Genomic DNA, 13,935 nt, shown 5'->3' on the forward strand with positions numbered 1-13,935 from the left:
ATGAGGACCTTGTGCCCTAACTTGGATAGAGAAGATGCTCTTCAAACAGTCCTGGAAGTTCCTGTCCCAGAAGAAACCTTCAGTACTTTTCCTGACAAAAACCATACTAATATTTCTACTACTACTGCATGGCACAACATTAAGTCATGGATGGAGCCACAAACAGAGAGATCATCACCGCCTTCATCTTTCTCAAGCCAAAACACTAATATTCAGCTCTTGCTCGGTGTTGTTGGAGCTCCTTTGATCCCTCTTCCTGTCCATTCAGATCATACTGTCATCAGCCGCAATATCAAAGATCACCCTATTGTAAGCATACGTTATATTACCGATATTTTCTTTTTTGCAGTACAAATAATAGTGTCATGTTCCACTGCAAACTATTCTAGCATACAAATTTTACAAACAAGTTACAAATCACCGTTAACAATATTACAAATCAGAGTCACATCACTTCAAATTATAGTCGTCAATAGACCTTAAGAAAGAAGTTGTGACATGCAGGAGGCTGCAATGTCAAAGTACATAGTGCAACAGTATATAGCAGCCACAGGAGGACAAAAGGCTATCAACTCAATTGATAGCATGTGTATTATAGGGAAGGTGAAGATGAAAACATCGGATTTTATTACTGGCGATACTTTAGGTTTAAGTCAAGATGATAATAATAAGATGATGAGGAGTAAGAGTGTGAGAAATGGAGAAGAGATGGGAGGATTTGTGTTCTGGCAGCAAAAGAGAACTGAGCTATGGTGCTTGGAGCTGGTGGTGTCTGGTTATAAGATTAGTGCTGGGAGTGATGGTAAGGTGTCTTGGAGGCAAACTCCATGGAACCATTCCCATGCCTCTCGTGGCCCTCCTAGGCCTCTTCGCCGTTCCTTTCAGGTAATAGCCCCATCTTCTTCAAATTTATAAGATTCAAATTATTCATATTTGCGTTGTCACGTGTATAAACGCAGCATCTAAGTTGAGCTTGAAAGTAGACCGGCCGGAAACATTTCACATTTCAATTAATTTGAAGGTGTTGTGCATCTTTCTGATATCGCCTATCATTACTTTTTACTTATATACCAAGATCATATAAGTTTCTTGTATTTGAAGAAAAAATGTCACTTCAGTTGGAAAGACTAATATAACAGTATGGATTCCACTGGCCTAAAATTAAAATTTGCAGTATCATCTTCCAGAAGTCGACCTCAAGATCTAATGATCCCAGCTCAATTAACTTCATCTGATCATACCTAAGCGGGCTCAGGGGACATTGTTTAAACTCTGTATTCAGTTGATGTAGAACTGAGTAGTATATACCGGTATCCTTTATTGTCTAATGCATGTATGATACATCATACATCTCTAATTTTATCTCTGTTAATCTAAAACTTAGTTCATAATTCTATACTATGGTGTACATCAAAGATTACTTTCCTATAACTAGAGATAAACTGATGAAAGTATTTAGCATTATGTTCACAGACCAAGCCCTCATCATTAATAGTGGTAAACAGGGACTTGATCCGAGATCAACTGCTAATTTGTTCTCTGACTCGATCTGTGTTGGGGAGAAGACAATCAACAACGAAGATTGCTTTGTGTTAAAGGTCCAAGCAGAGCCTACAATACTAAGAGCAAGAAGTAGCAAAAACGTAGAGATAATCCAGCACACAGTTTGGGGATACTTCAGCCAGAGAACGGGACTCCTCATTAAACTAGACGACTCTCACCTCCTTAAAATAAAAGCCAAAGTCCAAGAAAATGACAATGTACTTTGGGAGACAACCATGGAATCATTAGTCCAGGATTATAGGACCATTGATGGAGTTAACATTGCACACTCAGGACAGACATCTGTCTCTTTATTTAGGTTCGGGGAAAACTCAGAAAGCCATTCGAAGACGCGAATGGATGAGGTTTGGAGGATCGAAGAAGTGAACTTTAACATCAAGGGCTTATCTATGGATTGTTTCTTGGCTCCTGCTGACTTGAAGGAGGAATAACAGCGTGCTGCTAATATATCTAGCATGATGGTGACAGATAACTCTACATTCCATTTAATTTACAAGCAAGGATTACTAAGTATTAGAGAAAAAGAAGAGAGCGGTGAAGCAAATTTCATTATTCTTTTGGTAAACAGTTAAGCATGTTAAGTACCTGTAGGAAGTTAGATTAACAGGAAAATGATATTGGTTTATTCGTCTAGAAACAATAGTAAAGTCATCAGCTTGTGATACTAGAGCACTATCTAGGGGCAGTTTGTTTCCTTGCAAGTAATTTGTTATCTTTTTTTAAACAACCCCACCCCTTCCTAACTGTTAGCTATATCAGTCCAGCTGACAATGAACATTACAATATTTAGCTATCTTCTATCAAAAATACCGCTCCAACCACACACTCCTGATAGGCAAGATTTTAGTTATCAAGAATCCATACGCCAAATCTGTTGATCCCAATCTCGTTTTCTGTATTTATCCAACTCATCACCCGCTCAATCACTCCCGCCTGTACTTTTCTTTTCTCCATCTACATCAGTTCCAAATTCAAAGGTATGAGTTTATCTTTAATCAAAATCTTGTATTATTGTCATAGAATTATATATGTAATTGGGTTTCTGGTTTTGAAATTTGGGGGTTTCCACCAATTTTACTCGGTTCGATTATATTTTTGGGGGTTTTCCACCAGTTTCCTGATTAAAGAACTTGCAGATTTTTATCGCTGAAATCTTGCGGAAAGGTAAATACATTTGTGATCAACATAGATATAGTACTTTTTGAGAATGTTCACTGACTTGTACGTACACTCAAGTTTGGCAATTACGTGGTCTTGCAAGTTGACATATCTTCCTGTTTTTTTATCACTAGATTGAATTCAATGGATATAAATTCATGGCCATAATAAAATTTTTTCTGTTTTTTTCATGGGCATGTTTATTAGTGTAGTCCAAACATGGAACATTCTGAGAATGTTCACTAACTTGTATGTACACGCAAGTTTGGCAATTCCGTGGTCCGCCAAATTGACATATCTTCCTGTTTTTTTATCACTAGATTGAATTTAATGTACCATTATCATGGGCATGAATTTGCCATGAATTTTTTCTAGTTTTTTTCATGAGCATTCATGGGCATGCTTATTAGAGTAGTCCAAACGTGGAATACTTTGAGAATATTCACTGACTTGTATGTACCCTCAAGTTTGGCAATTCTGTGGTCTGGCAAGTTGACATATCTTCCTGGTTTTTTTATCAATAGATTAAATTTAATGTACCATTATCATGGGCATGAATATAAATTCATGGGCATGAATTTTTTCTGTTTTTTTCATGGGCATGCTTATTAGTGTAGTCCAAACGTGGAACACTCGAAATTTACTTATTTTATTTATCAATGATCCGTTTGAATTTGACAATAATATTAAAATACTGTTTTTGAAATATAGCTAATCATTATAGTTAATACCATTGGAGCATAACATATTACAAGTTTAACAAATTTTAGCTAACCTTTATTTTACAATATTTTAACTATTCATTATACCTATCCCTTCGAGATGCTCTAAGGCAGGGCAAGCTTAGTTTAGGGCTCTTGTGTTTGATGAGTTAATCATAATATTTGAACTAATTGTGTTTCCATATCATACACATACATTTTACACGCGGTTTAGTTGGAATGAAATACAACTATTAATAGGATCTCTTCAGATGTCAATGTATTTTGCTCTTATAATAGATTTGTTTTATTGAACTTTTATTTGTCAATTTTTTAAAAATTAATATATATTGAGTTTTTATTTGTCAATTCTTAAACATTAATATGTTGGAGGATACTAAAATAAAATTTGATACGAATAGTGTTGTGTGTACCAATAAATAAGTAAAATTGTAATATCCGCCGACTCTTTTATATGATGTTGAGGGTTTGAATATGTGTTAGCTAAAAGGATTAATTAGTTAGTTTGTTTGAACCTTCATTGCTCTTTTTCTTTCATAATGTTAATAATATATAATATAGAATAGTCAATTTGTAATATATTCTGTAATTCAACTTTAGTCAAGCTATCATATACTATAAATATCTCCAAAAGCGGATTTGTGTAGTCAGTTATTTTGTCCAATCATTAGGTCTGTCAAAAAAATTCGAAAAATTTGATATTCGTCCGAAAAATCTGTATCTGTATCTGAGAAAAATTGGATATTATCCGTATCTGAGAAAAAATGGATATTATCCGTATCCGAGAAAAAACGGATATTATTCGTATCCGAATTCGGGATATTCGCATCTGAAACTAATTACATATATGATATTTAAATTATATAAATATATAATTGTATATAATTCAAAATTTATTTTTTTTAGTTTATAGTGTGTGTAAATGTATTAAATAATACGTTTATAAATTATTATTTTTTTATCATTGGTAACCCGCAGCTTCTACCCTTCGGGTGCGCACTGGGTAAACCCTATGCGCTCACGCAATAGCCTGCAAATCATGTGAATCAAGGTAAATATATTATTTGTATTTAATCGTAGAAAATGTTCTATAATCATCGTAAAAACGGTAGGGGCAACAAAAAAATTCAAAATATATGATATTCATCCAAAATATCTGCATTCGTATCCGAAAAAAACCCGGATATTATCCGTATCCAAAATAAAGCGGATATTATCCGTATTCGGATCCGATGATTGTGGATGCGGATACAGATATAGAAATATCTGCATCCGAATTATCCGTTTGACAGCCTTACCAATCATTTGTAATTACATATTCCCTCCCTACCTCCCATTTGTTTACCTTTTTTTTGGGATGTCCCTTTCAATTATTTACATTTCAAAATTTTCCAAAATTAGTAAAGTTTTTATAATTTTTAAAATAATTACATACACTAGTTCTCTCCACTATACCCACTTTATACATAAAATATTAATTGATTCCACTAACTTATCTCCACTAATTTATCATTTTTCTTAAACATTTTTTTTTTGAAGAATTCTTAAACATCTTGTTCAACCCAAATGTAAATATTTGGGAGGGATTGTCAAAATGTAAATATTACTTGCAAGTCTTGTGTATATACATTTCTAATACGTTTCTTCATTCTTGTTGAATTCTATACAAAATCTCCACAATGTTCGGGTTAAATATCAAAGTGGTCACCCAACTGAAGGTCATATATCAGTTTAATCATCAAATTTAACGGGGTATCATTTGGATCACTAAAGTAATAATAAATATCAAGATACCTCAAAATATGTGCTCGAGAATTAAAATTTATTTTATGGAGTTCTAAACATTTTTTTAAATCTTATTACAACCAAATGAAAAGTTATGAATTCATAGTATTTTAGATGATTTTTTGAAATTTTTAAAAATTTATCTACTAATTATTTTTATTTAGGGTTAAATATCAAAGTGGTCACTCAACTGAACGCCATATATCAGTTTAATCATTAAACTTAACTGGGTATCATTTGAATCACTAAGGTCATAATAAATATCAAACAGATACCTTAAAATATGTATTCGAGAATTAAAAATTATTTTGTGGAGTTCTATAAATTTTTCTTGAATCATATTACAACCAAATGAAAATATATGAATTCTAGTATTTTATATAATATAATATGATTTTTTAAAATTTATCTACTATTTATTTTTAATTTTATAGTCATTTTCTTTATTTAAATAAAAATAATTATTAGATAAATTTTAAAAAATCTCACAATATGATATAAAATACCATGAATTCATAATTTTTCATTTGGCTGTAATAGATTTTAAGAAAAATGTTTAGAATTCCGTAAATTAAATTTTAATTCTCGAGCACATATTTTGAAGAATCTATTTGATACTTATTATCACTTTAGTGATCCAAATAATACTCCGTTAAGTTTAATAATTAAATAGATATACGGCCTTCAGTCCAATGATCACTTTGATATTTAAACATTTTTATTTAAATAAAGCAAAAGACTACAAATTAAAAATAAATAGTAGATAAATTTTAAAAAATCTTATTATATTATAGAAAATACTAGAATTCATACATTTTAATTTGGTTGTAATAGGATTCAAGAAAAATATATAGAACTCCATAAAATAAATTTTAATTCTCGAGCACATATTTTGAGATATATGTATGATATTTATTATGACTTTAGCGATTCATATGATACCCCGTTAACTTTCATGATTAAACTGATATGTGACGTTCGGTTTGGTGACCACTTTGATATTTATCCCGGAATGTTCAGTCTTGATTGTTCTTAGTCAAGTTTAAATGGTATCCGATCATATCTGCGTGTATGTTATAGTTTTATTCTTTTTTTTTATCTCTCGATGATGTTTTAGCAATCTCTCGCGACATTTCTCGATCTGTTCATCGCTATCGCCATCGTTAGGGTTTCATTTCAATTGTTTTCAGTTGAATTTCTTGATTTGTTCAATTGAGCTTGTCTGTGATTCTAGTGGCGCAAAATTGTCGTCAATCGTATGCTAATGCCGTCTTAGGTGAAGCTAATGTCAATGGTCAAGTGAGCTTTACAACTATTTCTTTATTAAATGATCGTTATTCCTGCATAACAGTGATAAACCTGGTATGAACTTGATATCTAAAAAACTTACTGGATCTGATAATTTTTCTAATTGGAAATGATCTATTCAAATTGCACTTTCTGCTAAGAACAAACGCATTATGTAATGGGTGATTATATTGCTCCTGCTAGTGATTCTGTACTTTTTCCGCACTGGAAACGAGTTAAAGATACGGTAATTACTTAGATTCTTAACACCGTATCTGATGAAATTAGCAATAGCATGAATTATATGGATAGTGCTGTTGATGTTTGAACTGAACTTAATGATTGTTTTTTAGTTGTTAGTGGTCATAAGATTTACGAAACATAGAAGGAGCCATTCAAGTTAGAACAGGAAAATGACTGTATTGAATTTTATTTTCATAAGCTCAAAGGAATGAATTACGTGCTTTAGAGCCAATTGTTAAGTGTACTTGTGGTGTTACAAAGGATTGGGAAGATCAAACTGAAAAGAAGAAATTGATTCAATTCTTAATGGGGTTTAAACAACAGCTATACTGCAGCCAGAGGAAATTTGCTCATGATGAACCCTTGGCCATCTGTTAACCAAGCTTATATGCTTCTCAAACAGGAAGACAGACAATGACAGGTTCATCATAGCGTTCCTTCTCAGATTGCTATGATGGTTAATATACCAAAATGGTCGTTTCCAAATCATAATAACCAAGTCTACTGGCAACTTGGAGTGTACTTATTGTAATGGTAAAAACCACACTATAGACAAGTGTTTCACATTGGTGGGATATCCTTTGGATCATCATTACCTTCGTTCCCAATAATTAAGGGAAAAACGGCCATTCAAAAGGTCTGCTAATGATGCATGGAATTCTGTTGCTTCTCACATTAAACTTGAGCTTACTTTTTAAACCATTACTTTTTGATTTACTTGGACCTGCACTTTCAGGTGCTGCTAAAGATGGTATCCTTGTTCTGTGACACTTGTCCTTTAGCCAAGCAAATATAAGCTTCCTTATCCTTTACGTTCTTCATACACTAATCACATTTTTGATCTTGTACACTATGATTTGTGGGATCCCCATCGTACTCATACTTGCAATGGTTGCAAGTACTTACTCACTATACTAAATAACTATTCTATGGCCTTACGGAGAATTCTGATTCCTACCAAACAACACCATATTCATGCTTTAAAAGATTTTTGTTCTTATGTTCAAACTTGTTGCTCAAGCTCTTAAAACCATTTTCATTGGTTATCCACCAAATTAAAAATGTTACAAATTTTTTGATCCTATTACACATACTATTCATGTTTCCAGACATGTGGTGTTTGATGAAGCTCAATTTCCATTTCTTCAGATTTCACCTTCTTCTCCTTTTAATTCACCTGTTTCCATCTCTCATGAGTATGGCACTCCCATTCATGAAATACATGTTTCTGTATCCCTACCAAATTCATTAGTTTCTCTTTTTTCACTTCCAATTTCTGATCCAGTATTAATAACTGAACCACCTGAAGTACCTGAGGTACAGGTCCCTGATGTTACTCCTGCTGTTCCTTCTGCAGTTGTTCCTCGAGTTTCTCTAAGAAGAAAAATTCAACCTTAATGGTTGAAAGATTTCACTGCTTATATGTTGGCGAAATTTTATATCTTACAGTGCCACGTCCTGATATAGCCTACATTGTCCATCATCTTAGTCATTTTTTACAAACACCACGCGTTCCTCATATGTTAGATGTGCAATGGGTGCTTGGGTACCTTAAAGGCACTCATTTTAGGGGTTGTTCTTCCCAGTTTCTTTTACCTTACAGTTGCAAGCCTTCTGTGATAACGATTGGTGTAATTGTTTTGATTCAAGTCGCATCATAAATGGTTTTTGCTTGATTTTAGGCACTTTTCTGGTTAATTGGCAGTCCAAGAAAGAAAAAATTCTACTGAAGAATCAGAATTACGTGCTCTTGGTTATACAGATTGTGACCTTGCTTGGATATTCTTCAGTCTTATCCAACTGTCATTTATAGCGACAGTCAAGGTGCATTTTGCTGTTAAATACCACTTTGTCAAGGAGCAGGTGACGTTCCAGTTAATTCACTCTCTATACGTTGCTGACATTTTGGCAAAAGGATTACCTCCAACTGCTCATTAGAACATCATTTCCAGATTGAATGTGTTATCTGATGCTTCGCATTTAAATATGAAGGGACGAAATAATAAGATGTTATCAACAACTTGGAAATATGATAATAACATTTAGAAATAATAAACTAAGAATACAAGAACTTAAAAGAATAATTTTATCAAGTAATATAACTGGATAATAATACAGTTTGAAAAAATGTCATTAGAAAAATCAAGTGAAAAACAAGATGTATATTATCAAATGGATGAATACGAAGAATGAACATCACAAATTCTAAGTTTTAAACCGGATATATATAATCAAATTCAAAGTGAAACAGAAGAACTAACAATAAAAAAGATATTCAAAACATCATATTTTGAAAGAAATAAAGAAGTTAGATATATAACTCAAAAACATGAAAATGTAATAGACATACATACGATAAATGGAAAAGCAAAAATAAATTTAATAACAGATGGTTTGATAAAAAGAGAACTATCTAAATTAAAACAAAAAGCAGATAAACTAAAAAATATTTATTTTGGAGCAATAGAATTTACGATAAAAACATATTTTCAGAAAAATATTGATACTCCTATACAGATATATGTACTAGACGATAGAATAATAGGAAATATACAAGATTCATTAATAGCAGTAGTAAAAGGAAACTTAATATATCAGAAATTAAAATTTATAATACAACCTGATTTTAGCATATCATTAAGAGATGAAAATAAAGAAAGATCTTTAACATTATATTATAAATTAGATAGAATAAAAATGCAAAAGGGAAGTAAAGTTAATTAGTATGGAAACTAAAATAGTATATGCTATGACTGGAAACCATCATGTAAAGAAACAAATGGAATTAGGAATAATAGTACCAAAATTATATAATGATATATTAGAAAAAATTGAACATAAAGAAGAATCTGAAATAACAATCCCAGAAGAATTTACAATAGACTTTAGCAATAGACAAATAATTCCAACACGAAGAATTAAACCAATATTGGAAGGAACTAGATTAAGTTTTAGAAGAGAACAAAACCCTATAAAATTAGTTAGATCAATGAGTATGACCAGTAGAAAATTAGATTTAATAAAATTACCGTGTTATGAATCAGATAAATTAAGAATAAAAACAATAATATTTAATGAAATATTTGCCAAAGAAGTCATAACAGAAATAAATACTGGAGCAACAAAAAGTCAAATACATATAACTGAAGTTGACTCAAACAAATGTGAGGAAATAGAACCTCAAATAATAACTGAACCAAATAGTTCGAGAGAAACAATAATAACAAAAGGTCTAAAACTAAGATTAAAAATTTTAGACTTAGAATATAATATAAGTCTAGGAGTGATAGAAAATGACGTTAGTTATCAACTATTATTAGGAACGGATTTCTTAAATGAAATAAAATATAATATAACGAATGAAGGAATAGAAATAAATGATCAGAATAAATTAAGATTTATAGACAGAATATGAACCCTGAAAAGGAGATAAACGAGAAGAAAGATGAAATAGAAACTATTAATAAGATAATAAAAGAAACATTAATTATGTCTCAAGAAAAGGAACTACAATACTTAATAGAAAAAGAAAAACTAGAGGAAGAATTACAATACTTGCAAGAAAAGGAACTACAATACTTGCAAGTTTTTCTTCCGTCTACTTTATTTCTTCCACTCTTTTTAATGCCTTATGTCTTTTTTCTTTTATCTGGGATTCCATAATTTTGTCTGTTTCTATTTGCTAATATATTACAGTCACAAATTTTCATTGGGTCGTAGAAACATATATTACAGTCACCAATTTTCATTTTATTGGGCCGTAGAAACATATATTACAGTCACCAATTTTCATTGGGCCGTAGAAACATATATTACAGTCACCAATTTTCATTGGGCCGTAGAATCATTTTCTAATATGTTATGGTCACCAAACTTTGTTTGGGCCATAAAATTACTTTAGTATTACATGTTGAAATAACATGAATTATTACAATCTTACTCGAAAGGATTAGAACATGATTCTTCCTTTACTAAGGGTTTTAAAACTACTACAGACTTCTTTCTTTGTCCTGTAATAATTGCCTTGAAAAACTCCTTGGTTTGCGGGACATGATTGTAATTTCCACCAGTTATCCTGTTATGCATACCTGCTAAGTCACTTGTATCTGTTTTCAACACATCATTATTATAATATAATGTTAGTATTTCTTCTACGTTTCCCTTCATACTTGTTCCTAATACACATGCCTTCCTTCCTTTTATAAGATCTTCAAGTTTGGATTTTAGAACTGATAATCCAATTGCTCTTTTATTTGACATCCATTCTTGAAATCCTTCTATTGTGCATGGCATAGGAGACTTCAGACTAGTATTATCGCCTTCTATAGTAGTATTTCTACCATACTTGAATATCTGACATATTATTATTGGTTTTCCTACAAAGTCGGTACAAGCATCAAATACCTGTACTCCATATATTCCTCCTGGTCCATATGATTGCATCATTGCACTAACGCTTTCAACTATTAGTGGTGGAAGTTTTGATATGCTTCTTAATGTTTCATCAACCATGATTTTATCAATAAATCCCAACATTAATAAGCTTTCTACCACTTTAGGATCAGCGTCTTCTTTGCAGATATACCTTGGATATTTACTAAACTTTCCAATTCTGAGGATGGTATATTGGACTTGTAGTCGTAAAATTTTGTTATCTTTTCAAAGGCTTCTATATATTCTTTTGGGTATTTAATTCTGTCTGATATAGAAACTTGAAGTTTTGTTGTTCTGGTTTGGATATTTCTGTTTGGGTAAGGGTTGATATTGTAGGAGTTGTAGCTAGTCTTGATACAAAAGTTTGGGGTGTAATATTTTTGGTAAGTTTTATAGCTCCTTCAAGATTTTTTATGAGGTTATTAACTTCTTGGGTCAAGGTTGCAATTTGTTCATTCTTCCTCTTGATTTCTTCTAGTATAATTTCCATCGGTTGAATATTCTTGTTATCCCTGTCCATGTTCTCTACTAAGAAAATGTGCAAGAACATTTTTAGTACCTGATATATTTTTAATAATAAAATCATAACAACTAAAAAATGCTTGCCAATTTCTTCTTTTATTTAATTCTGGTAAAGGGTCAATTTTATTGAATATAAATGATCTTACTTGAGTATTATCTGTTCTTACAACAAATTTTACATGTAGTAAATGATAATAAAATCTTTTAATTCCTAATTTTACCGCTAATAATTCCTTTTCATTAATATGATAATTCTTTTCATTGGGTTTCCAAGTTCCAGCTGCATATCCACATATTAAAGGGTTTTCTTTATCAATATCATCTTTTTCAAAAGCTACTAATACTGCTCCACATCCTATATCACTAGCATCTGCAAATAATTCTAATTGATCACTATCTTTGGGTAATCGTAGTTTAGGTAAATTTTCTACCTTTGTTTTTAGTATTCTTATTGCATTTGTATGATCTTCTTTCCATTCAAAAGTTTTATTTTTCTTTATTAAGTCTTGTAGTGGTTTCCTTAATTTTGGTAAGTCTTTTATATAATCTGAAGCGTAATTTACTATTCCTAAGAATTGTTGTACTTCTTTTTTATTTTCTAAAGTTTCTTTAAAATTCCTTATTTTTGTTGAAATATGTTCTTGTAATTGAATTCCTTCAGAATCTATAATATATCCTAAATACTCTATTTTATGTTTAAATATTTCTGATTTCTTTTCCGATAATAGTATTCCATGTTTTCTAATAGTCTGAATAAATATATCTAGATGTTTCGAATGATCTGTTAAATTATCACTAAATATTAATCTATCATCAATATATACTAGAATAAAATCATTCATTTCTCTAAATATTTTATCCATTCTTCTTTGGAATATTTGTGGGGCTGTTCTTAATCCAAATGGCAGTACTATCCATTCATAATGTCCTTGTGGTACACTAAATGCTGTTAAACATCTAGATTCTTTAGTTAATTTTATTTTCCAATATCCGCTTTTACAATCAAATTTACTAAACCATTTTTTATTACTTGTTTGGTTTATTAAATTTCTTTTATGTGGTAGGAAATATCCATCAAATATAGTCTTTTTATTTAGTTCTCGATAATCTATTACCATTCTAGCTTATCCTCTTTTTACTTCATTATGATTTCTTACTAAAAACGCTGGGCTACTATGCAGACTTTTACTTTCTTTTATTAGTCCTAAGTTTAATAATTCTTTTATTTGAACTCCTAACTCATTTTGATCTGTTGGACTATATCTTATCGGTCTGTTTCTAATTATATCATTAGGATTATTAGTTTTATTTCAGCGTATATTTTTTCTTTTTCCCATAACTTCATTGGATGTTCTCCAAAATTTATTTCTAAGGCTTTTAAATATTTCTGTTTTAATAGTTCTAAATTAGTTTTTCTTTCTCCTTTAATATTACTTATTTCTATTGACTTTACAGGTACTATTCTTTTTAATACTATCCATTTTTCGCAAGGTGTTAACAAACTTAGCCTGCCTTGTTTTATTATTTGAGTTTTAAAAGAATCTAAAAAGTTATTTCCTAGTAACATCTGTTGTTTCATATTATTTTCCTGGTATATTATAGGTAACCTAAACCTTGTTTTTCCTAATATAAATCTTACATTTTCTGCAATTATATCTATTTCTTTTTTATGGTTATTGAATCCTGTTACAATTATTCTATTTTTAGTACGTTTCCATTTGTGTTGAGTAAATACTTCTTCTTTAGCTAAACAGATATCTGCTCCACTATCTATAAATATCTTTTGTTTTATATATTTAGTAGGTTTATATTCTACCCGTGCTTCAATATATATTGCTACCATTCTATTTTATTCAGTAATTAAACTTTCATCATCACTATCATTTTCATTTATATAATTTATTTCCTCTGGTTCTGTCTCACTTATATAAAATACTTCTTCATCATATCAGTTATTATTATCTTCTCTTATATATTCTAATTTCATTATTAATTCGGTAGTATCTATATATTTTACTCCTTTTTGTTGTAATTTAGGACACTTATTTGCATAATGTCCTTTTTCATTACAGTTCCAACATTTACAATCTGCTATTTTTGTTTTATTTCTTTTTCTAAACTTTCTCTTATATCTAAATCTCTTTCTATTTTCAGGAGTATTTCTATATTTTTTAAATTTTCTTCTTTTAAATCTTCGATTAATTGGTTTATAAGGTCTATA

General features: G+C 30.6%; 1 protein-coding gene across 1 annotated transcript; it reads left to right on the forward strand.

The window, feature by feature from the left end:
- LOC141724450 (uncharacterized) lies at positions 1-1,994 on the forward strand. The gene is made up of 3 exons (XM_074526610.1): positions 1-309; positions 505-885; positions 1,506-1,994. Exons 1-3 carry the CDS (start codon positions 1-3, stop codon positions 1,992-1,994), a joined length of 1,179 nt encoding a protein of 392 aa, XP_074382711.1.
- The last annotated feature ends 11,941 nt before the right edge of the window (positions 1,995-13,935 follow it).

This window comes from Apium graveolens, chromosome 5 (assembly GCF_009905375.1).
Source record: "Apium graveolens cultivar Ventura chromosome 5, ASM990537v1, whole genome shotgun sequence".
Lineage (NCBI taxonomy): Eukaryota > Viridiplantae > Streptophyta > Magnoliopsida > Apiales > Apiaceae > Apium > Apium graveolens.

Bases quoted from the DNA above. Each gene is read 5' to 3' on its own strand.
- LOC141724450 (XM_074526610.1), top strand. From the start codon at position 1: ATGAGGACCTTGTGCCCTAACTTGGATAGAGAAGATGCTCTTCAAACA. The intron at 310-504 runs GTAAGCATACGT...TGTGACATGCAG, and splicing joins ATATCAAAGATCACCCTATT to GAGGCTGCAATGTCAAAGTA. The intron at 886-1,505 runs GTAATAGCCCCA...AGTGGTAAACAG, and splicing joins CTCTTCGCCGTTCCTTTCAG to GGACTTGATCCGAGATCAAC.